Here is a 26,593-nt window from a genome sequence, read left to right on the forward strand (position 1 = left end):
ATCAAACTCACAACACTGCTGCTCTCTTATCTACTGGCATTTCTGTCTGATACAAATAGCCAAGACGTGATATAGTTGGCTACATGTCATATCTGGCATTGTACTACGCTCTATCTGCCCCCCCTCTGTGAAATATAATGCTTTTAACTCACCAGCTTTTTGCCTCAGCTATTTTTTCCATCTGTAGCAGAGACAGAGACCTGTGTGTTTGCTCGTCTTGGCCAAAGGCCAAAGGCTCTTTCTGATATAATCTCCACCATCGATCAGACTTTGTTTACTCTAACATGGTTTCTCTTCCCTGCAGCAATTAGAAGGCAACCTTCCACCTCCTGCTCCTCAGACCAGCTTTATACGTTTATTTTTTCCCCCTAAGTGGCAATTTTTCATGTTGCGGCGCAGCTCTAAAAAGAGTGGGTGTATATTAAGTAATGGATACTCCTCAACCACACTGACATGTTATGAAGCAAATTTTTAGTTAATGTTCCTTTGTCTTTGAAGAGGAGAATTCTCCTGTCCAGTCAGTATACTGTATTATTGTAGAGATGATTCACACATTTCCTTTGTAGCACTCCACATCCTGTGTGTTTCATTTAGGCGGCTCCACTTAGGAAGCTCAAGTGCTTTGAAATTTTAGATAAATGGATATGGCTGCATAAGCTGAGTTTGACTCTCCTGTCCGTCTGAGAGGCTCTCATCGTGATAAATCAGGCGGCAGAGCGACTGGACTTCTCTGTGGTCTTGGTTAAAGAGGTTTATAATTCAGGGAGAGAGGGGGACATTTGGTTTTATTGGTAATACATGGATGAAAAACAGAGTTCTGACCAGTTTCAGGACTTCATGTATCGCTGGAACACTCACCTGAATTTATCAGCTCAATCTAATGCTGTGCTAAAAAATAATATGAGATCCAATTTGACATATTATTATGAAGACATTTGAATACAGACATATTATATACACCTTTGTGAAAAGAATTTCAGGAGTCAAGCTGTGGTATTATGAAAATAAAGTCATGATTTAAAGGAACATATACGGGGAAAAAAGGGATTTACAAGAATAAAGTTATAATACAACAAAATAAAAGAAATACATTTGTGAGTCATTATTTTAGTCTATGCCTGCCTTATACTAAGAGATACCAGGCTTCAGTTCACCAAAATGAGAAAGATGGCGCATCTTGTGAAGCTTTACTAAAGTTTCGGTTTCACAAAATAAACATTTTTTTAAGGCATACACCACATTTTTCTAACTCCCATGACGCTGAAAAGTAGAAATGGATCAATTGCCTCTGATAATGACATTATTCTTCCAATACTTTAACAATAATTTTAGGAGATATATATATATATATATATATATATATATATATATATATATATATATATATATATAAATATATATATATATATATATATATATATATATATATATATATATATATATATATATATATATATATCCTAAAATTATCCTAAAATTATATATATTTATATTTATATATATATATATATATATATATATATATATATATATATATATATATATATATATATATATATATATATATATATATATTCAGTTTGAATATGTGTTAAACTTGAGGGAAGGTTAACAGTCATGCTTTAAACTGAAGTTCCTGGTAAAGGCATTAAAGAAGAAGTTATTTTTTTATAAGTGGGGTTGTTTATGTTTATTGTTTATAGTCTAGAAAGGGGTTCCCAATCAGTATTTTCCTCTGGCCAGGGACCCTTTTTGGGAACAGACAACATATCAAAATATGTAAAGAAATGTCAACCTTAAGAATATATTATTGAACTTTTATTCATGTTTCGATAATAATTGCATTAGTTTAGAATAGGAAATTATTAACAAACAAAAGCCAGACTAACTCAAGCAGGTTGTTGAAAATGTGAGAAGGCATTCAGGTTCCTGTCAGCCAAGGTGGGATACTCCTTTCTAACATGTATGCAGTAGTTGGACAGTGAAAGAGCCTCAAAGTTGAGTTCAGTTTTTAGATAGCTCAACAAGAGGCGCAAACCGCCAGGTCAACACAGATCATGACATCATCATGCCAAAGTTGCAGCTGTCACACAAGGACATGTGACTTGTGAACCCAACAATAGCAGGCCTCCCCTTGTGCTCCCTGGTGGCCCCCACTTTGAAAACCACTGGTCTTGACTGTAAAAAAAAAAATAAAAATAAAAAAAGGATGTCATTTCATACTGTTCCCTGCAAGGTTACCACAAAACTGCTCCCCCTGGTGGCTGGCTGCAGTATAGGTCAAAAACTCTGTCTCCCCCTGTTTTTTTTCTGAGGGAGCTGTGGTCAAACTTTAAAGAGTAAATACGCCTGGTAAAATGTCTCTCACACCTTTGTGCTGTGGTGATTGTGTTCAAGTCCTCTTTTTTCATTTAAGGATGAGTGGTAGCTGCTGTTTTGGCATTTTTTTCTCTGCACAGATTCTCTACTACACAGACTCTAGCTGCAAGATGGCGGCACCTCATACAGAGATATTTTGGTTTCAAAACTGTACAGTGGTAAAATGTCACACTGTTAAGTCTTTATACAGTCTATGGTCAGGCTTATTTGTCCATCTCTGTGAGCTGATAGCTTTCACTCTTGTTTGCGTTTACCTCTTTTGGTTGTCGCTCAGTTACTTTTTAGCTATGTTGCATTTCCCACAAACCAAAGACCTTTGCAGCAGATATATTAGACTTCTTGCTTTACCATGTGTCATATACCACCAAAACAGCATTGAACTGTTTAATTTAAAAATAAAACACTCTTCGAAACCAGATTTTTAATTTAGTATCCACAAAACCTTATAATGTAGGGCGTCAGGCCTTGGAGTAAAAAGGTCAGAGGTTTTTCAAGGCCATTGACAACAACATGGACGAGACGAAGCTCATCATTCAGGTGCAAAAAACGTAAAATTAGTCTTCTTTAGCTCTAGAACAGAAGCTAGGCTATGACCCACTGCTGCCTGGGTTAACTCCACCATGTAACTGAGCAAACTTTAAGAAACTCAAACCGAGAAAGAGCCTGACTCTTCCTGTTAGAAATCTGCCCTGTTTTAGCTGCACATATGTTTTCCTGCGGTGCACTGATCCAGCCAGTTTGTCAGGGGCTGAGTGGAGCTGCGTCTCCTGTGGGTGACAGAAGTACTGCTTCACACAACCCCATTTTAAAAACAGCTTACAATCCCTTTAAGTAGTAAACCTATAGTGCAACAATATAAGACAAGCTGGAAGAACATGAGCTAGGAAATGGTTGTGACAGGCTCAGAAAGTATTCATGTGACATTTAACAGCAGAAGAAGACAACACAGTGTTATTTAAGGCACAGTCTTAATAATGAGGCATGTTAACACTTTGTTTAATGAGTCGCTTTCTCTGGTCAACAACAACATGTCTTCATGGCCCTTATGCTAATTAGTCCCAGTTTAACCCCACAGAGAGGCGATATTAACCACACTGCAGATAATCAGTCTCATAGTCAGAATTATCGAAGGCAAGTGGCGTGCTTATGCCTCTGACAAATTTTAATTTAACATCTAACACGTTGCTTCACCCTGTTACTTGTGCTTTTGGCAGGCAACCCGGACGCCTACAAGCAGCATCTGAATTTTTTTTGATTTTCAGGTTTTGTTTGATGCTTAAGAAAGACTCATATTTCCTGGCAGTGATTAAATTCATCTCATCCTAAGATGCTATTCTCAAGTGGGAGACTCTCTTAGTACGTACAGAGCAAGCATCGGAGAGGGTGTGAAGGAGGAGAACGTCTGTTAAGCCCCTTTTGAAGAGTCAAAACTTTCACAGTCACGACTACTTTTCATGTTCTACTTAAGACATTTAAAACTTTCTGATGTTTTCAGCGTTAGGTATTTTCATGAGGTGTGATTTACTGCTCACGTGTGTGGATGCTCTCCTCAAAGGTGAGCAGTTATCTTACAAACAATAGAAGTTACAAACTCTTTGTTTGGCTTTTTATTCTTCTTGGACGTGACAAATAAACTCCTTCTCCTTGCGTGTTTACATCATCTTCTCTCCTAAATATATTTCCCCTCTCGGCCTGACTGAAAACAAAGAAAATCCAAGTTGACATCATCACGGCACCGGGAAGATAAAAACATGTGGAGTGAATAAACAAGCTCTAAAGTTTCCTGGCCTTGACAGGATTTCTAACCAGTTGTCATTTTATATAGCCGTGTCAGTTTTTGCATAATTCCACGGTGCATTGGCCGGGCTTGATTTGATTTAGGACCTCCACTTTCAAGGAAATTGGGCTTAAGGTATGAAAGTTCACACTTCTTGCCTGCAGGCAATTGATTTTTCTCTGCTTGATTTTGGTGCTGTTGCAATGCTGGTCGTGAGTGTTAGCGGCGTGTCATGTCACCCTGGTCCACAGACACTCAGACCTCAGTTTGAGCTCAGTGGGGGGGTTTGATTTGGAAGTTAACACATTTGAAGCATCAAAAGAAAAAAATGTGAATTTAGATCTGAAAACCTCATTTTTTTCAAGGACAACACTTCTATTTTATCATTTATCAAGGTGAATTTCTAAAATGCTTGGTGTTTTTTAGCTTTTCCGGTGCCAAATGTTCTACTTTTGATGATTTAACATACCTGCAAACTAAATATCTTCATGCTTTGGGCTGTTGAGGCAACAAAACCTAGATTATGAGTCACTCACTGCACATGGACACTATTTGTTGCATTGGTAGCTGATAGACAAATCAATATATATTTAAAAAGGGATTGTTTCCTTGTCTGAAACAGCACAGTTTGACAGGTAAGGGATGATGTATAGTGAGCAGGTGGTTATGCTAATAGAAGCTTGAATGGGTGAGCAGAATCCATGTGCAGACAGTTTTTTTCTGCCTTCTTGTAGAAATAATCAACATTAAAATAAATTTTCCAGTCAAAACATCAGCCTGTAATCTGTTACAATTAACATATAATTAAAGGAAAGGACTGCAGTAATTTTCATTACTTATAAACTCAACATTCAAACTGGGCTACTCCTCCTTGGCTCAGTGCCAGCAGCAGCACACACCCACAGCCTCCAACTGTGACTAAGTGAACACACTCACTAGCCCAGTTTTTTTTTTTTTTTGCCTCTGTGCTACGTCCACTACCGTCCACTACTATTGATTAGCTTCTTCCACTCACTAATCAACATGCAAAGTTACTTTTGCACTGGACGCTCTCTGATTGACAACCAAAACATCAACATCCAGTTTAAGGAAGGGGGTTGAGGCAGACACAGATACTGACACACATGTATAGAGGCCCATAGGAGACGATGGAGCAGAACTATACCTAAAAATTTTGACATTTTATTTTATTTTTTTAGGAAAATCCTGCAGACTCTACCTTTAATCATTTCCATTTCCTCGTATCATGTATCTGGGTACACTTTTCTGTGCTCAAAGGGCAGCTGCTTGTTACTGCTTGAGCAGCTGAGGTCTGTGCAAAGAGAACAACACACAAGGTTACAGTTCATTTGTGTGTTGGATTGCAGCTGATTCGGACGTTATTCAGTACCTTTAGTGCTTCAACCATTGTTGAGTCAGGTTTCATTGTATTTCAAACTGATTATTTCTATCATAGGGCTGGCCACTTAACGGTAAAATAATCTAAACCAACAATTAGAGCTTCTAACCAATGTAAAACTGCGGTGTCTGTCGATTATTTCAGTTCTTCCTCTCTTGTTATTCTTTCTCTAAATTTGATTTCTTTTTGTCCTCAAAATATTTCCATTTTAGCTTAAGCGTGTTTTCAGTTCCATTGCCTCGATAAATAAGCCTTAATTGTTCATCCGTGCGTATTCATTTCAGTCACTTGTTTTAAAATTACAGAATAAACGAAGTTGAATCGTGAATTAACTGAAATCAAGGTAGAAGGTTCAATTGATTGTAATTTTGATTTTTGCCTTAATCGCCCAGTCCTAATCAATCAATAGTTTAAAATCAAAAAATGCTTTCGTACAATCTGACCATAACAGATAGGATCAGGGGTGTAGCCTGACGAATAGTGCCACATGCTTCTTGTGGAAGAAATGACTTTTTTTTTTTTTTTTTTTTTACTCTTTGATTTCCTGAGTTTTTTTCTTTTTGTTTGGAGTGCAAAGAAGCTTTCAAATTTATCTTTGGTTTTCCTCTATGTTTAAGACTTGAGACCTCAAACCAACTCAGAATCTGTGTTAAAAACTCACTGATGTTTGTAGCAGTTGTGTTAAGAGAGTGAAACCATAAAGTTTGACCCAAGCTAGCATCAACAAACCAAGTCCTAAATGCTAAAGCTAAATGCTAAATGCTAAAGGCTGGCCACCTTGGTTGTTATTAAAATGCTCCTATGATGCTCCATTATGTAACCTGTCTCACATTAGCTGAATGGTTTTGATTGGCGGGACCTGTCCCAGAGTGCCTGAAAGACTTTCCAAACAGGAGGGAACAGAACATAACTTTACATACTTGGCTAAGCTACACATTAAAAACAACCTCCTGCAGAGAAGAACTCTATAAACTACTGTAAAAACCTCAGAAAATGGTTTGGAGACATTTATATTCATGCATGTTTTGTAAAAGTATATCTGTGTTTGCTCTCCCTTAAAATCTGCACAAACTTTTCACTCTATACCCTCATTTCAAATTCTAATTCCCCGATTTGGGAAAAAAGCTGCTGATAGTTGTTGGTGTTTTTCATCCAAAGGTCATGATACTACAGTTTAAATCATGATTTTTTTTTTGAACAGGCATGAATAATTAAAAGTCCTTTGTCTTCTCGCCACGTGTTCTCCTTCTTTTCTGGTGCCGAGCACAGTCAGAAACTATTATTAGCCTGAATTTAAGCGGCCCGTGTCCTCGGCTCTGAGCAGTGGGCACCGAGCTCCTGCATTGAGTTTGACAGCCTTCACACAATATTGTGCAAGGGCGATCCCTTAGCTTCTCATGCTGCTTAAATGTAATATGGCAGATGGATAGTATTTGCAGGGAGAGCGGGGGTCTCACCCTCCCTCTCACTCTCTTTTTTCTTTTTTTTTTTTTCTTTCGCCGTCTCTTGCCAGTACCTCAGACATTTCAAGGGGGAGAAATATGTATCAAATTAACTCTTAGCAACAGGGCCTCCCAGCTCCCTGCCCTTGTCTTTTCAGCAATCAGTGCTTTGTTATTTTAGTCTTTCAACCAAAACCAAACTGGATTCAATGGCTTCGCCAATTACCTGTAATTTTCCAACCTGGTGCGCTAGCTTTCACCGGAGCGGCTGCGAACAGTGAAAGATTGTCTCCTCAGCTCCTCATTTTGGTGTTTGGAGTTAAGTGCTGTAATTCATTTACATCCACAGAGTGGCACATTTGGAAATGTTCACTTCCCAGCAGTGAGGGGGAACGTCTGCGGAGATTTGGTTTCTGTCCGCACACAACCTCTGTGTCACTGAAACCAGAAACCCCTACTCGGCGTCGACACTCTGACACTGAACCTCTGCTTTATACATCTGACCCATATATTAATACGTCCTTTCCAGCCAACTCTGAAGAGACAGCTCTGCAGCCCAGACATCTGTTTTCACATTGCAGGTTTTTATTCCGTTTTTCCATCCACCCCCCAACACACACGCACACACACGCACACACACACACACATAAACTCCCCCCTCATCCAGCTCTCTAATCGTGTTAGAAACTACAGGAGCTCAACTTGACTCCAAAAGTGGATATGTGTGTTTTTGTGTGCGTCGGAGTGATGTTTCCCCTTCAGAGGTACTGAAGGAGAGAGAACTGCTCGCACTAAAATGCTAATTAAGTGCAGTGTGGCACACAAGGACACTTGAGAGTGTATGCATTAGCAAATTTTAACTCCCTGCAAACCAAACAGTTTGTTCTGGGCTAATCTCCCACTGATGGAGGCAAGAACAACAGTAGGAACCGGGGGAGAGCAGAAATATAGACTAGCTTGGGAGAATAAAGAGACAGAGAGGCATGGTTTTCTTTTTCATTACCGAGATAACACAGTTTTAGGAGAAGAAAGCCTCTCCTCTGGCAGGGTTTTTTCTTTTTTTCGTTTCATCTCCACACGGAGGTAACATATGGTATCTGTAAGGGAGAGTCAGATTGCGCTATGCGGTGAATTATTTTGTGGATTAGTATTGGCATTTAAATGCTCTTGGCTCTAAATCTTGTCTGTTTTAGATCTTAAGTACATTCCTTGGCATCCCCTGCTCTCCCCGCTCAGGCTGGCCTCTTCCCCCAGCCAACACATTTTTGTAACCGTGGAGCTTAACAGGAGAGCAAAAGGCAGCCATTTAAAAAAGACCCTGAAGCTGATCTCAAATTACTTTTAGTGAGATACAGCTCGAATCAGACCGATTCTTCCAACGTTGCGATGCCAACAAACCCTTAACCTCCAAGTCGGGGTTAAAAAGCTATTTTTTCTGTCGTTACTTTACAGAGTGGAGGCGTCTGAGGTTAATGTAATTACAGTCCCTGATGGTTGTACAAATTGCAGGCTGGTACTGTGACACACGCTCCCCTCAAGTGTGCTGTGGTTGGCTCTAATGCCGTGTTTTATCCCCGCTCATTAAGCAGGCCTTGACCAGGTATAGCTGGTTATCGCCTCAACAAACCGAAGCCATCCATATTTCAGGAGGAAGACCTTCACGGCATCGAGGAAACAAATCCTGTAGCTGAAAATCTGGTGATATTTAAACCAGAGAAACGTTTGAGGAATAAATACTGCAGGAGTTTGTAAGTGATGTCTTTGCCCAGTTGTTAAATCCAGCGTTTGTGGCACATTTATGGTACCCCAGAGATCCCGGCTGACATGATAACCCCCTCTTCCCTCATCTCTGAGCGGCCTTTAAAAGCCCCATCCCTCTGTTTCCAGTAGAGTTGGCCTCCCTCCAGCTCCGTCAGAAGAAGTGGATGAATTCCTAGATGTCTGATAAGCTTCAGCAGAACATGATTCTTAATGGAAAGAGAAGAAGAAGAAGAAGAAGCAGATGCTATCAGCGCGCTTGAATTGCCTCGCAGTCAGATCAAACATCTTAAAAGTGCTGGGAATGCTGAATCATGTCACGAGGCTGTTACACATTTATCTCCTTTTTTTTTTTTTTTTTGCTTTTAATTGAACTCGTTTCTAAATGAAACCAACTGGCCCTTTCAATGCAAACAAAACATCATTAGCATTGTGAAAATCCCAGCTGCTTTCGAGCTCTTTCTCTGCTCATTTTCCTTTGAAATGAAAAGCCTTCAAATGAGCTCTTTTCATCCTTGTAATTTTTTTCCGCCACTCAAGGCACTTTGTGACACCATTAATCACTTACCTCGGTTTGTTTGTGCTCTTTCTTCCTCCTGTTTATCGAGCCACAGACTGCCTCCCCTCCTCCTCCTCCTGAGCCATACATACCACCCCCCCCAGCCCTCGTCATGTGTGGAGGTCTTGTTTGTCCCTGTGTGTTTGTGTGTGTGTAAAACAGCAGGAACCTCCAGGAATCGGGGAGTAAAATACATCTCGCAACACTGGCGTAGTGTGCCAGAGGTGTCTTGATGGCGATGGAGTCACACTGAGCTAATGAAGCTCCAAACCTCGGCTATCGATCCACCTCGCGATGGTGCTTTACAGAGATAACTGAGGAGGAGAGCAGTGTGTGGCCTCACGCGCTGCTCTGATCTGTGTGACATCTAATTCTGTGTAATGAACCCTGTGCAGCAGAGAGCATGATGGGGGGCTGTCTATGGTAATGACAGGGATGGCATGGCCCGGGCAGCTTTTGAAAAGCTTTAAAATACTGCTGGTTAGCTCGCTGAGCTCTCCAGACAACAAGGGCTTCATCAGAGGAACAAACTGCTCAGTGGAGAAACTTGAAACAAAGACACTTTACAGAATGATGTACATGCTTTATTTTCAGTTACTCCTTTTCTTTTTAAAGCTGAAGAGCTTCTTTGTAGCTTTAGCTTCTATGCTATTATACCATTGTTACTTTTCATCAACATGCCTCCATTAGAATACGGTAAAAGAGATACCTTACAGTGAACTGTCATGTCATATGCAACCAAGGTCACAAGCAGTCACTTTGCCATTTCCTTTTGAAGATAATTGTAAACAGTAAGGTTTAGTTATTATGAATTGGCGGTTGTTTATTTGATTTCTCATTCATTTGGCCTTGTGTTACTTATTTACTGAAAAAACTGAAATCTTATCAAGTGATTTTGTCTTATTTTCAGTAGAAAATGTCTTTTTAGATTTTATATGAGCCACAATCACCCGACAAGTCTAGTATATTTGTCTTATTTCAAGTTATTGAAAGACTAAATGAGGTCTGAGTTGCTTCTAACAAGTAAAAAAAGAAATCTGCCAATGAAACAAGACAAAAATTACTTGTATTAAGACGTTATTCTAGTTTTAAGCTAATTTTCCACAACATTTCTCTTGTTCCATTGACATATTTTTTGGTATGATGGTGGTTTTGTGGTTTGGCTAGCTTTGTCTTCATAAACTGCAATGTGTCTTATTTATTTATTTAACCAGAAAGAGACTCGGTGAGATTAAAAACCTCTTTTCTAAGAGCATCCTGGCCAAAACAACAGCAAACTGGCTAAACTGTCATGTAAACACTCGACTGCAGCAGTGTGTCACCAGCACAGGCAGACGGAGAACCAGAAGCTAAGGGAGCTAGCTCTGCTAACTTTAGCTACACTCAACCCATTTTGTTTCCTCGCATGTTTAACCATGTGATGCTCAGGTCAGACTGCTTTAAGTTTTAATCAGTTAAAACAGTACAGTGACTTGATTTCACCTGAGGAAATCATCCTGAAAGCCAATGAGGTAATTCATAACCAGATACACAGCTGACGTGTCTTCCTTGCTTGTTTTCCAGTGTAGATTTAAAAAAAAAAACAGGTCAACAAAGTAAAATTTCCTTTTTTATTCTGTAATAAATCAAGGTTATCACATGTCTATTCTGTGATCAATTATATTAAATTACACATTTCCCTTAGGCTTGATAAAGTCTGTAGATACAAGCTATTGAAATTGTACAGTTGACTTGATTTTTTTTATTTGTGCAGTCAGACGATCAAAATATTAAATCAGATGAATCACAGAGTTTCTGTGGATATTAATCATGTTTCATTTTTCATGAGCAAACAGACTCAAGAAAAAAGGAAATGTTTTTGCACTTAACGTGTTAATGAAACACCTCTAACTCTTCATGTTCAAATGTTGGTGGAGCCCTGTACAGTATATCTTGAGAGGCAGCTTGCAAAACCTTTTTAAAACCATGTCCTATATGTAATTGTGTCAGTTTGTCTGAGGTAGACTTACTGAAGTACCAAAGCAGAAAACTCCTTTCTGCAGTGTGCATAATACATTATGTCGGCCAACTAGTCTTTTTTAATGTTTTTTTTTTTTTTTTTTTTTTGTACTAAAGTCTACGTGGACAAACTGCCCCATTAATTGAGTTAAAATTTTAATCAGATTAATCATAATGATAGGATTAATCTGATTAATGCTTTAATTTGACAGCCTTATCATTTTGTTCTTTTCACAACAGCCGAGAGCAGCTAAACAAAAACAAGTTACCCTGGTAAACATGGTCCAAACCATAGACTGCATAAAAAATAGTTGTAGTCTCTGTGACGTCACCCGTCTGTTTCTGAAATAGAGTTTTGAAGCATATCAGCTGGCGTGGCCATTTTGCAAATGGCGCAGGCTTTGATTTATTTGGAAAATGTCAGAAAAAATCCCCCTGTGCAGTGTGTGCTGATAGTAAAATGAGCGATTCAGGTGGGAGGAGTTTTTTTAACCGGACCGTAAATATTTTTATTTCTGCTGTGAAAACAGCTTGTTTTGGCTTGGTGTGTATGTGACTTCAGGTACTTCCAGAGCCAGCCTCAAGTGGACACTGGAGAAACAGCAGGTTTTAGGACTTCAGTATTGTCTCATATTCTGAGACCAGAGGTTGCTGCTTGGTCCAAACCCATGCTTCACATTGAGGAAAACAAAACAACAACAGTCAAAAAATGAGCTTCTTCTGCTACAGAAGCACCTGCTGCTAAATGCGCCATCTCCTGAGCCATACAGCTGTGGTACCTGTCTCCATGAAGATCTCTTTTTGTCAGGCTGAAATGGTAGTTCTTTAAAGATTCACCATAAAAGCAGAGGTTTTGTTGCTGGCACATTTTTGGCTGCTAAAGTCAGTGCTTCACCCTCGTACCCTAATGAGATTCTTTGACTTTCAGAAGCAGCTCTGAAAGGACTGAGTAGGAATTCCTTCTGTTGACTTCTGTTTTGAGGCCTTGATTTTGCCATACCAGCTGTTGCCGTCCTGCGTTTGTGGAGTCAAAAGGAGGAGGATGATTCACATTGCTATGTCAAATATCAAGCCTAAGTTTACTAAGTTTACTAACTTCTACATCAGTGGGGACTACAATTTACAAAACTAACACTGTGCTTTGAAGATATGTGAAAGCTAACCTAAGAATCTTCAGAAAGGTTTACTGACATATTCAACCATACTAGCAGTGGCATCATTTTATAGCAATCTATAACACCAGGCTTCTTTTTACAACTACTGGTGTCATCCTGCTGGCTGTTAAATAAAACGAAGGTTTCAAACCCTGGACCACATCTTCTTATTAAATAAAGCTATCAGTTTGGGAAAATTTGGCTATTTTATTATCTCATTATGAATTGCTCAAGCGAGAAAAATCACCTTTTAATTTCCCCAACAGATTCGGTGCAACTTAACTATCTGACCAATTTCACTTCCCTGCTAGTTTTTGTTCCATCTCCTCAATACTCAAAAAGTCCTGAGGGAAATATCTGGCTCTTTAGCTGCTAAACGCTTCACTATGTTCTCCAGGTAGTCCCTACCCGAGTCCGTCTGTTGCTGGGTTTGCTGAGCAGGTAAAGAACAGTGGGATTATCAGAGCTTTCTTACTGGAAACAGCTGCGTCCTCCGTCTGGAATGAAGTCTAATAGGGAGCTGAACCAAAACAGTCAAGTTTTTGCTGTTAAGCTAAAAAATGAGGGGATGGATGCTAAAAGCTGCTTACAGGGGCGCTGAAGAGGGCTCTTTTTAACCAGCCTGTTTTCATAGCAGACAGTCATTTGAGTTTTTTTTTATCTCAGATGCTGATAAGATCTACTTTAAGGAGGTTTTAGGACTGTAAAACCCTCCTGAGAGAAACCTGTGATTTCTGGCTGTATAAATAAACTTGATTAAGATCTGGGGATTTGATTGCAGTGGCCATAATTACTCTCTTCACTGAAGTGGTGATGTGTTAAATTCCCTCCATCATTCCTGAGTAATAGAAAGTGTCAAACAAAAACCATCATGACACAGTGCTTGGATCACTCCCCCTTATCCCTGCTGATTTAAAATAGACCTGCTTTAAAAAACACACACACACACACCACCTTCCTTTTCCATGACCACCTCTGCTGCTGGTGCAAATGAAAATGCCCTTCTCAAAATAGATCATTTTTATCCTTCAGATGTCCACTTTTATTTTAAGCCCGCTGACACCGTGCCATCCATCACAGCCTGCGCTTTCAGATGTGAGCAGCCTCGGGGAAAACACTGATACAATGCAGGGAAAGTGTGATAGCGTGCTGCTGCTGCTGTGTAGCTCAGGGACCTCTATGGTTAGATTACCACTAATTTCATCTCAGAGTAGCATTTAGACATTTTCTTTGTGTGAGTAAAGTGGAAGTCGTTCCTCTTTTTAGGGTAAACATTGAAAATGGATACCCTGCCTTTCCAACTCTTCCCTCAAATTACCACTTGACACGGCCAAAACATCGCTCCGCATCATTGTCTGCCAGGAAAAAGCATCTCTGAATGCTTTATTGAATGTTTTGGCTGGCTGGAAATTGTACCAAGTGTACCCAGCGCTTTGATCATCTTGACCTGGAAAGGCGATAGTCACCCCACTTCACAGAACTCCCTGACACCTGGGAAACTGGATCTGCTATTCTTGATACGTGATCCGCACCGCAGCACTAAAGACTTAACTTCTCCTGTTTCGTAGACAGCAGGGACCACTGATGGGAACTGGAATTTCACATGGCTCAGACTGAAGCTTTTCCCCCACCGACAGGCCGCTGGACCAGTCCCAACATTTGGTTCTTGGTGGAAAAATGAGCAGAGATTTTTATGAAAGGGATTCCTGCATCATTACTTTGACTTCAGACTCAGAGATGCTGAGGGAAGGTTTCGTCCTTCATATGAAGAAGATTTTATGAATCTGTTATTAAGAAAACTGATTCAGCAGTGGATGTTTTGTTGTGGTAGTGTTGAGAGTCATGTTTGGATTTGTTAGAGGCTGTCCCTGAGGGGTTTTGTGTATGTGCAGACTTAACATCATAGATACACTTTGGTGGCATCAAAAAACAAACTGCTGGAGAAAAACAGCAGAAGATTCTTCCTCACAGCACGTCCTATACACACCTGATCAAAAATTAAAGACTAGATAAAAAAACTGCACAAATTTACATTTTGTTGTTATCAAAAATTTGCTCATTAATTTTTAATTTGCTTATTTTCACAACTTGAAGCTCTAAAGATTTAACCGTGCAACATGTAAATGTGTGCAATTATTCAACTGGCCTCAAAATTTGGATCAGCTGTGTATTAATTAGGTGCAACCTTATTTGAGGCAGTCATATTCTTAAAGGGTAACCTTGATCAGGCTCCCTTAGTAAGGTTTTTTCATATTTGATTAAAGCTCCCGTGAGAAACTTCAGTTAGTTTAGTTTTGGCGCCCCCTGTGGACAAAATGGTGCATCTGTTACCTGTTTGCTGATCAGTTTTTGTGTATGTGTGAGTGGGAATCTAATAGGGAGGTTTTAGTTTATGTTGGTATTGGTGCCCCCTGTAGACAGAGTGGGAGCTTTAATTTTTGCTGAGTTGGTTCTCTATGGGTGAAAAAAAGGCAGAAAGACATTTTTTTTTTGTCTTTTGAAGACTATAATTTAAAAAAAGAATATTGAGTTTCTTATTTAGAATTGTTAAGAGGGATACGCATGATTTCCAATAAGTGGATTAGCAATTTAAGCTAAAAGCTATTTAAGCTATTTAAATTAAAATTCCAACAAGCTGACTAATGAAGCACAATTTATTTAACACAACTAGACACAGTATCACAGAGTAAATTAGTGAATAATATCAATGAGTTGGCAGATTGTAGCTAATGTTAGCAGAGCTAGCCTCCCTGTACATTAGCCTCCATACAGGTTTTTTTTTTTTTTTTGTGATCAACTTTTTATTGAAATTTAACAATTTGACAAAAACAGAAAAAAAGGAGGACAAGCAAAAAGTTACAAAAAATAAAAGTCACAGAGCTTGGGTGCATAAATGTCCGTGTATCATAACACATATGTAAAAGTCCATCATCAGATCCATTGGAACCAAGAATGAATAGGAAGGGACCCAGCGTCCAAAACCCCATGCCCAACAGTGTCCATTACTAGCCACCATACAGTTGAATTAACCAAAAACAGACTTCATACATTTCCAAAAATGATCAAAATGCCCCAAACTGCATCATGACACAAGCAGCCTCCTATTATCTGGGATTGTTCACGACCATAATTAGTCGAAACGTTAACGCCGACACAACACATGCCAGTTTCTGTGTCAACAAGTTTGGGTATATACAAGGTGGACATTGCAGACAAAGAGGCCGTTCACACAACAAGGGTTTTGGGACGAAACGCAAAGGTATTATTGTGTTTTGGCCTCTTCTACCCCGAAATGGCATTTTAGCTGACCTAAAACGGGAACTCCAGACTGGAATTTTTCTAAAATACTGCAACCATCGTTGCCATGTAAACAGCAAGCCAAAGTTTTTTGTCCTACTCCGCTTTGCGTGTTAAACTTTTATCATGGCAACTTAAACTGCCATGTGCGAATGGGATAACACCGACGCTGAAAATGGCGGCTTACCATGTTGTGCTTGTGCTGCTCAACCTGCATTATCTTCTGACTGTCTTTCAACAAAATGCTCATCTGTTGCTCCACTTCTGCAATCAGGAAAGACGCCCTCATTTTATATGCTAGATGATCAGCACACTTATACTTCAGTGGGGGGCTACCACAAGACTCTACAGTTATATCGCCAACTACAGGCCTGGCATGCATACTACTACTACCACAGCAGTCCCTCAGCGTTTCTGTGTAAACACAGGATCTTTTCACTGCATCTTTTGCATTTTTTTGGTAAAATATTGACGTGTTAATGGAGCCAAAAGCTGTAAACTTACTTTTTATGACACCTACCCCACAGCAACAGTTATAGACATACAAAAAAATGCATAAAAATGGAGTCCTGTTGATTAGTGTGCTGCTGAATCATACAGAAGCATTGGGATCAATTTCAGTTGATGTCATAACCAACTAAAAACTCCTCACAGGAGCTTTAATATTGATTCACAGTGTACCTGTTATGGTGTTTGACCTACTTTAAGTCTGTTTTGGAGTGACTTCCTGTGATTGACAGGTTGCCACCAGATGTAGCTGTTCATGACCATCCTGACATCATATTGTGGTCATTTTGATAACAAAAAAAAAAAACAAGATGGCATTAAGGCCTTCTTTGATGAAATCCCTTACAAACATGTGATCCTTTGACCATCCAGGGTTTATTTAAATCATATCTTAGTATCTCATTGAAATAACTGTAAGGACTGAGTTTGTATCGCAGCTCTGTGCGATGTAACACGATGGTGGTGGCACTTGAAGTGAGTGAGGCTGGGAGTAAATTACACAGAGCCAGTGTGTGATTAGAGAGGCCGTGCCATGGCTTTTAAAGTTCACCGCCTCTCAGGATATTTGATCGAGCCGCCGGCCTTTGATCAGCGTTAACGTTACGGTAACCACGACAGTTTATTTCCAACGACCAAAAAAAGACCATTTGTGTCAGAAAACAATCTCCCCTACCTCTGACACGTTGGCACACCGCGAAAGAAAAATGTCAGGGTCAGTGATGGGCCATTAGCTCAGAGTGAGGAGCTTTTGTGCTCCCAGGGCCATTTAAAACACCTTCTTAGTCCTGGACAGATGGTACCGTGACACAGCAGCCACAGGCGCTGACCTGGGACTTAACTTAAAGACGTTTCCAAAAAACCACAGGACACGCAGGACTGCAGAGGAGGAGTGAGTCTGCCTGGAGAGCAGATGACAGCATGAATATGTAATAAAGAGTTCACCTGCGTAGCACGGTTGTATTGTAATGCCTTGTTCATTTAATTGACTACAAAGTCACCCTCCATTCACTGGATTCATAGCCTTTTCTTTTTCATAGAGGTCGCTCCTCTGCTGCTTCAAATGTCATCGTGCTTTAATGGGAACTGCACTGAAGCCCACAATGGAAGCTTTTCAGCCAGATTAAATGTATCACTGTGCTGAAACTTTCCTTTCCTCTCTCCCCCTTTGCCCCTATTGTGACACAGTGGTTTTACAGAGCAGCTTGTTGCTGAAAAACAAGGTTAAGAAGATCAGTATCAAAGGAGGAGTGTTTTGTGTGGCTTGCAGGAGAGTCTCGCTTCAGGTTTCCACCTGAAACACAAAGGTGTTTTCTTACCTGATTTGTATTCATTCACACAATGAGTGGACCTGCCTCTCTTGTTTCCAAGTAAGGAGAGTCCAGACGAGACTTTTGTTCGCCCTATCATCGGATACGTGCATGTTGCTTCCTCCAGTACGAGCCTTGGAGCGCAGCCACAAGCTTTGTCCTAGATGGATTTTTTCCTGCCCTTTTTCCTCTGCTTTGTTCCTCTGTGTATGTTCTCAGAAACCATTTCAGATAAATGTTCAGCACTACAGCATCTCTTTTTTTATTTTGGCTCCTGTGTTATTTCAATAGAACCAAGTTTTGTCACACTAAAATTGCCTTGTCAGACTCCAGCACCCACAAATTAGCAGTTTCAAGTGTTTGAGCTTCAGGCCACTATAACTAAGTCTATTCTGGCTTACGTTGTGTTGTCAAAACTGGGATAATGCTGGTGGACAGGAGCTGCTGTGCAGATTAAATTGTTTGATTCTGAAAAAAAAGGTGACCCAAAGTAATCAGAATTTTTGTTTTTTAGGGGTTCTTCCTCACCGTGTCCCCGGAGTCCATCCTGAAAGTGGCGAAGCACGCTTCAGCTAACAACAAGATCTTCTGCATGAATCTCTCTGCGCCTTTCATCAGCCAGTTCTTTAAAGAGCCCTTGATGCAGGTCATGCCCTACGTCGACATCTTGTTTGGCAACGAGACGGTAAGTGAAATGAGACATCTGTTCTGGCCTCTTTGGACCAGATAGCAGCTAGCTAACTCAATGCATTGATAAAAATGTCTCTGATGCATTCTCCCTGTGTAGGATTGTTTCTTTTTAAACAGGGGTCAAAATATTACACCTTAAGTTGTGTTGCTGTTCATTTTTTAAAACCTGATAGTTTGAATGCCAGGCCATGAGCCAGGAAACGGAACCATGGGAATGTCTGATTCTGCACAAAAAAATTTTGACTCTTTGTTTGTTTTGAGTCATCATAGCAGTGTCACTCTGTGGTCGATACATCCGTCCAAGTTAGTCAAAAAAGGAATCGAAGATGGTCAATATGCCAAACCCATTCACAGCCAGAATCAGTATAGTTGGTGTTGTTCTACCCCAATCCCCTGAGATGGGACACTGTGTCAAATATTGATAACAACAATAATGGATTTTAAACCATTGAAAGTATGAAATTATATAAAAATGATGCAAAGACAAAACATCAAATGCTAAGTGTTAACATGTTACAGAAAAGTTACGTCAAGAGCATGTTTCTGTTGTGCTGAATCATCTCTTTTGCTAACAACACTCTGAACTGAGGAGTCTATGGAGGACCAAAACTGCCAAATAAAAAAAAATAAATGAATAAATATATAAAAATTATATATATATATATATATATATATATATATATATATATATATATATATATATATATATATATATATATATATATATATATATATATATATATATTATATATATATATATATATATATATATATATATATATATATATGTATATATATATATATATGTATATATATATATGTATATATATATATGTATATATATATATATATATATATATATATATATATATATATATATATATATATATATATATATATATATATATATATATATATAATTTATATATAATTGCTAATAATTATAATTATATATAATTAATTTTCTACCAGGTGTATTTATTTTCCAAAGTTTGATCACAGCCCATCTGCAGTGACTGGGGAGAGATAGTTTTTGACCTATACTGCAGCCAGCCACCAGGGGGAGCAGTTTTTATGGGAACCTCACTCCGAGCTGTCAATTTTTTTTACAGCCTGTGTTTTTTCCTGGTTCAGGTTTTCATATTTGTTGTGTGATGATGCTCCAAATTTAATCAAGCCAGTTAAACACCCAGACTCTTCTTCTACAGAGCCATGCTGTTATGATACATGCAAACTAAAATATTGCCTGAATTTTTTTATTTATTTATTTTTTTTTTTATGATAGGTCTTGCCTAAAAATGTTTTGTCTGGATTGAAGCATATGTTGCCCTAAACCATGTATATATTGTTTGAACCAACATTTTTGTGAATTTCCATTTAAAAAAAAAAAAACCTTTAAAGTCAGAGTTTTACAAATTCCTGAAAGTTTGCAAAAATTTGTGAAATTTGCAAATGAGCATGAAAGGTGTGTTAAAAGCAGATCAAGAGCCAGTTTCAGTTTAATTGTGTGAATATTTTCCATTATTGAACCAGTGTATTTAAAGCCAGCTGGAGCTGCAGTGTGTGCCCTCCGAGTGCTTTATAGTTTAACACCACATCCCCTCACCTTGAGCAAAATCAAAATGCCATGTCCACTGTTTCATTCCACTCATTGCTCTCATTTCTCTTCAGTGCCCATTTAACTTCCCACTTATCACTGTCCCATAAAGAGATGAATAGGAATTAGCCCAGTAATCATTCATCTCAATCACGTCACCATTTCATGCCGCTTGATCCATCGATTTTTCCCCCGCCCTGTGGAAGTGAGTAGCCAGCTGGAGGTCAAGCTGTGGTCATGGACCGTGGTGCTGCTGGGAAGTATCCTCTAACAGGCCAGATGAGCTTGACTCGGAGGCAGTGCCTGGACAAACAGCACCTATGGCGGGGGTGGAGGCAGAGAGCGGACTGGGCTGGCTCCCTGCTGCTAAAGCTACTAAACAGAGCCCTGTCTCCAGGTTTAAAGATGGGGTCCACAGACCAGGACACAACTGGAAGGAACTGCTCAGCATCTGAGGATTTATTGCTGTTGCTGACTTCAGCTTTTTTCCCTCCTTTCTTTCCTCTCCCGACATAAAACCTCTTTTTACATATGCACCCCTCTCTCTCTGGCTCTCTAATTGCTGTGAGGAACGATTCTGTCTCCTAAACCTCGGTGTACATTTTGCAAGCCTTATGTATTTTCGGGTGGGTGGTACTGTAACTGTTTGCTTAAGAAGTTTGCTCACACCTCCAGTCATTACAGTTTAATGACTCCAGATAATTGCAATGCATGTTTGTTGAAGGAGATTATCTTTTCAGAGTCTCTGTCAGGGCTTGCTCTGCGGATTTGAACCCCGCCAAAATAAGAGATTCAGTGGGAAACAGAGCAGATATTCACTGGCTCAGCTGCCTCAAGCAGTGAGGTCTTCCAGGGTCTATATAGGACTAATGCCTGTCCAGAGTGTTTTGACTCCTTTTGGCCTTCCTCTGTGCTGGCTGCTGGGAGGAGGGCGCGGGGAATGACTGCTCATACAGTCGAGCCCTGGACCTCCCATTGTGCACAAGCCAGACAAGGTTGGCGGTCATGCAGCGGTGCATGGTGAGTGACAGGCAACAGGGCTGCCTCGCCTACGCTCACCCATCCAACACCCCCCCTCCTCTTCCCCTCGGCCGTCCTCTCACCCTAACTTCCATCCCCCAAAGTGATGGATCAGCCTCCGCCCGCGATGCTTTCATAACAAGTCAGTGACAGTCAGGATCATGCAGACTGACTCCTATAGCCTTGCAGAAAGAGCCATAAGGGAAGGCTAATGTGTCTGCCTGTCTCTGCCTTCCTCTCCCACACTCACTGAGTCACGATACACAGCCACACACACTTGGGGAAAAATATGTTTTAAAGCAGCTCTCATGCTTTTAAAGTGACTAATAATAATTTTAGGCGAGATTGAAGTGTTTCAGAATGGAGTGCTGCGTTATTTGCCAGGACTCGGATCTTGTTTCAGTGGAATCATAATTCCCTTTTGATCGTTCGGAACTCCAAAACAACACCACCGACTCGGAGAAAATGTCAATAGCCTCTTCTTCCTGCCTTGTTTTCGCCTGCCTCTGGTGTCAAAGCGTTTCCGACTGAGTCTGCCCTTACTGCTGTAACTCGATCCTGCTGGTACTTGTTTGAAACCTGGCATCAGCAGGCCCTCCTCGTTCTATCTGTAGCCTCGTACTTATATAACAGTCTCCCATCCATCCTGTAATTACTGCCTTTTTGGGGCATAGTGTAGTGTCTGTTCCTTTAGGACGGGGAGTACGGGGGGGCTAACGACGCCGTTTCTTGGTCGCTAGGCCCTCTGAGATGGAGACACATAGACATCAGACACTACTTCACTTAATTGGCAAACATGTCGTGTGATAACCTGGGAACAGCGCGGGCCTTAATTGAGTCCTCCTGTGCTGTCCTCCTCTGACTACCTGACATGGAACCCAGGGCATTACATTTCCCTTCGTTTAATGGCTGCAGTTAATTAGGCCCGAATGAGGGAATCATTACCGCTGGAAAAACCACATGCCAGTGGATTCACCGATAAAATTAGCCACAATTTGCTTTTGCTATTTGAGCATAAGAGATAAAACCACACAATAGAGGGAAAGGATTGGACCATTACTGGCAGATTTGTATTGTGGAATATTAGACGTATCATAGACAAATGGAACGATTAATCAGGGATGAATTAATCACCCTGACTGATGTTTTTTTAAAGCCAGGATTCATGCCTCTCTCAATTTAGATCCTTTAATGTGTGCTTTTTATCTGTACAATTGTGCTCGCTTATTAAACGGGTGCAGCACATCAGCAGCTTAATATTTTTTTTCACCCCACAGTCAATACTGAACAACTGGTTTGCTTCTTTGCCGTTAGAGAGCAACTTGCAGGTTAAATTTTTTACAGCATGAGACGGAGCTTTGTCAGAGAAAGGCTGTTGAAAAAGTTCTTCATTGATTTCTCGTGTTTTACAAGTTATCAGAGCAATAATTTAGAGGATAAAGCGGCGGCTTTCAGTGCAACTACTGAAACCAGTCTATTTTTACTGATGCATAATATTTATTATTACTAACTTTGGGGGGGTGTCTCAGTGGGTGACCAGGGTTTAAATCCAACCTGCAGCCTCTCTCCTCTCCTGCATGTCACTCCCCACTCTCACCTTTTTTAACTACTTTATCCACTCCCCCATCCTCTCTGATTGAAGGCACAAAAGCCTGAAAAAAATAACTCAAGGAAATTAAAAAAAAAAAAAAAAAAAGAAAGAAAACCTGCAGTTCCTCAAATGTCCACTGGCTAGCCAAAAGCAAATGAGGTCCAACTATGACGGCTAAATTAAACTAGATTGGAGCCTTAACCAGCTGATATTTGTCTCAGTTAGCCATATTTTATAATGCATCATTAAGATGATAGACAGGCTAAGAGTTCAACAAACTTTTCCAAAACAAGGGGGATAAAAGTTCTCCTTGGCTCCACCTTCTGATTAACATTTTGGGCTATAATGTCACCAACTAGTTTTATTAAAGTCAATGGTGGCACCATGAAACAAAGTGCCATTAAATAAAACAAAAGAAAACAAAAACAAATTAACAACGAACAAATGTGGCTTTTGATCTGCTTTTAACAAACTTTTCATGCTCATTTGCAAATTTCACAAATTGTTACAAACTTTCAGGAATTTGTAAAACTCTGACTTTCAAGGTTTTTTTTTTAATGGAACGTCACAAAAAATGTTAGTATTTTAAAAGAATCTGTCCAAAACCGAAAGAGGAGATTAATGACACTAAATGACTGTGATTCTCAGGGCCCCAGACAGCACTCCATAAAAACAGACATGACTCTGCAGTGGAAATCACAGCATGGGCTCAAAATAATCATAACGAAAAAAAAATCACAAACAAAGAAAACCATCAACAAAGTGTCACTGCAGCAAAGATGCAGTTTAACTCTTTTTGGAAATCATGGATGTTGTATCCTTTAATTCAAAGAAGGGGAAATCTTCTGGCTTAATCTCAGCGCAGTGATTGTTATCAGCAAACCTAAGTGTCTTTGAAATAGCTTGTTCACACATTAATCTATTTCTTCTGTGTCTCATTATTGGGCTTCCTCAAATTTTCATTTATGTATTATATTGTGCATGACGGCTAAATTAACTACACTTGAGCCTTAAACAGCTGATATTTGTCTCAGTTAGCCATATTTTATAATGCATCATTAAGATGATAGACAGGCTTAAAGTTTAACAAACATTTCCACAACAAGGGAGATAAAAGGCCTCCTTGGCTCCACCTTTTTATCAAAATTTGGTCTACAATGTCACCAACTATTTTCATTAAAGTCAGTGGTGGCACCATGAAACATCGTGCCATTAAAGAAAACAAGACAAAACAAAAACACATAAGCTGGTACTTAGCCATTAGCTGCTGTGAAGGATTGATATGAAAACTCCCAGCCTCTACTCATATATCCTTTTATGTATGATAACTACTTTCGGAAAGCCAAAATAAGCCCCAATGCAATGTTTGTAATTAGAAAAGTTTATTCGACTAAATAATAAAACATTGTCACACTTGGTTGTTGGCACATAACTTATCAGTCAGCTTAAACAATATAAATATTTTTAATAATGTATGCCTGAAATGTTGGTAACTAAGCTGTAGCGCAGCCCCCTACCACTAGCTGGGGCTGTAGCTCCAGTTAAAGACTGTAATGCTCTACTACCTGGATGTAAACAAGTACAGATGACAGATGGTTGTATTTTGATTTAGGGGATGGAGATTAAGTTTTATATGATTCATGGCGTAACCAGCACAGGGATGTGGACGCAAACATGCCAATGTGAGAGTTAGAACACTGGCACTACCAGCGATTAGCTGTGCTAATCTTAGCCACACTTGACCAACCAATTTGGGTCGAATGTTTTCCTGGTGCTAGTCTACTTGTTGAGATTTGATTTTTTGTTTAAAGAGCTAGTTACGTAGCTTATTTTGAGCCCTGACATGGTTTAAACAGGGATACTGCTAGCTAATCCTAGTTACCTGCCATGTCACCTGAAGTTTTTTTTTCCTGTGGTGGTCATTTCTCTCAACCCTGGTCTGGTCCTGGTCTCTGTGACATCCCACAAGCTCATAGTCATAAGCTTGTAGTCTGTCATGTGCTAATTATGGAACGCCTTTCCCTTTATATTGGCAACACTGGCATTTCAATGCATATTTATAGATGTTGAACATAACTGTAACTTGCAGGCCCCTACAATCTGTTTTCAGAAGTCAGCATAGAGTATGAATTCATCTATTTCCTTTTGAATATATTTTCCCACTCATTTTTCAACGTATTTCTTCACTCTGATCTCATACCTGCAAGTTGCTCTCGCACATTATAAAGCACCTCCATGCTGAAGCCTTTAATGCTTTCCCCTCCTCGTCCAATGCAGCTCTGCTCTCAGAGGGAGCTTATTTTTATGGGTCCCAGCCCCGTCTTCCAACAGGAGACAGCCATTGTAATTGAATACTCAATAGGTGAGCCATTTAACAAAAGTGGAAATGGCATTCGGCTGTGTATTAATGTGCTTTGCCGAGGCGAAAAGGAGCCATCATTATTTCAATGTTCAAGCTGTTTTAAAAGAGCATTTAGCCCGCCGTCTCTCCAGGCCATGAGAGCAAAATGACACGAAATTTCTTCCTCCTCTGTACTTTGTGCCAATGTTCCTCCTCGCCTAATATTTTGTATGGTTATCTCGCTTATTTTCCCCAATCCATCCCTCAGCACCTCTGCCTGATCTAGGTGGAGGGATACAAGCAGCTCTACAGAAGGTTACTGTCATGAAAAGCCCCTCAGGCGTTTTGGCTCTCAGCCCTATTTTTCTCCATCTGCATGCAGTGTGTGTGGGGCGGCGGGGGCTCTAATGATTTTTCCAGGACAGGCTGAAGTGGGAGTGCAAGTATATATATAAATGTATGTGTGTGTTTGTGAGGATGGAAAGAAAAGTCAGGCGGAGGAGATACATGGACAACACGGCGTCATTTCTTAACATCTCTCCAGATTCGTCACTTGGCTTTGTTTGTTTGAAAGACTGCTTGGAAGCCTTATCTCTGTGGCGAGGCCTGTGGCTGTTTATCGCCTCTGTGACGTGTGCGTTACCCGGGAAGTGCGTGCTTTCTGCTGTCAGTATGTGAGCATGATGGCAGGTTCACTAAAGGCCCCTTAGGATATGAGGGGTGTTCTCTTCTGCAACGGAAGAAAAAATAGGAGCAAGAAGAATTTCCCCTTGACAGCTCACCCACAGCGGACTCCGAGGTGTACTGTTCAGGGGAAATATCCCGTCTCCCTGCTTAAAACAAAGAAACGCAAGAGCCAGATTAGCGTATTACTGGAACAGCTTTTCCTTTTAGGCTCTCCTCTCCCTCTCCTCCTGTCAGAGCTGTCTGCAGAGAACGGCAAAGAACATGAGACATTAACCTCCATGTGTTTATTCACAAGGCCCCACAGGCCAACTGGGAGGATGAACACAGAAGCATCTCGAAAGCAAGCGAAGCGGAACAATCACAACGTGTCATAGGAGGAAAAGACATGCAGTATTAGCCGCTGCTGCTCTCCTTTGTGTCTTCCACAACTGAATTTTAATTGAATGTGCTATTTCTGCGATGAGTCACATGCCTTCCGCTCAGTGCCAGAGTACACTGACCTTCAGTGTGACGTACAGTCAGCGAGTTGTGTGATGAGTCATAGCGCACATTAGCTCTGATGATGTGCTAAATGTAAAAAGCTGTCTTCTCTCATTTTGGTTTGTTTCACTTATTTTTTATTTGTCGCTGATTACTCGCTCAGTGGTTCAAAAATAGACTGGGAATCATTTTTAAGAAGAACATCTCCACCGCGTGTTTATTTTCTCTGACTTTTCTCCAATCGCTCATTAGTCAAACTGCTCACAGCTCACAGGCGTGACCTATGACAGGTTTCTACAGCAGGACTGTCTTGGCTTCCATTCTTTAATTACATCAGTGGTTTCCAATTTTCTGTTACACATGGGGTCAAAGTTCACACACATGCTTCATGCACCCACTTAACACCTATGATAACACGCAGTTCATCTCCACAAATCCATTCCACCCACAGGTGCACAAACCCACGACTGTCTCGCTTTAATGCACCAATGCTTATGATTTTACTGCACTTCAATACGAATTCACAAAATATGAATTAAATTACTTAATTATAAGTTCCCAGAATAAAGTATGGCTTAAAACAGAATGAAAGTGAGATTAAAGTGTTGAA

At 40.1% G+C, this 26,593-nt stretch overlaps 1 protein-coding gene across 2 annotated transcripts in view; it reads left to right on the plus strand.

Annotated features, from left to right (window-relative positions):
- adkb (adenosine kinase b) overlaps window positions 1-26,593 on the plus strand; it is a 173,325-nt gene that overhangs the window by 103,000 nt on the left and 43,732 nt on the right. For both annotated transcript variants that reach the window (XM_074662948.1, XM_074662949.1), the window contains exon 7: window positions 18,092-18,262. In XM_074662948.1, coding sequence (XP_074519049.1) covers window positions 18,092-18,262 — 171 coding nt within the window. The remainder of the gene's footprint in view (window positions 1-18,091; window positions 18,263-26,593) is intronic.

Source organism: Halichoeres trimaculatus, unplaced genomic scaffold (assembly GCF_033239565.1).
Source record: "Halichoeres trimaculatus isolate MK-OKI-2021-1 unplaced genomic scaffold, fHalTri1.1 fHalTri1_scaffold_23, whole genome shotgun sequence".
Taxonomy (NCBI): domain Eukaryota; kingdom Metazoa; phylum Chordata; class Actinopteri; order Labriformes; family Labridae; genus Halichoeres; species Halichoeres trimaculatus.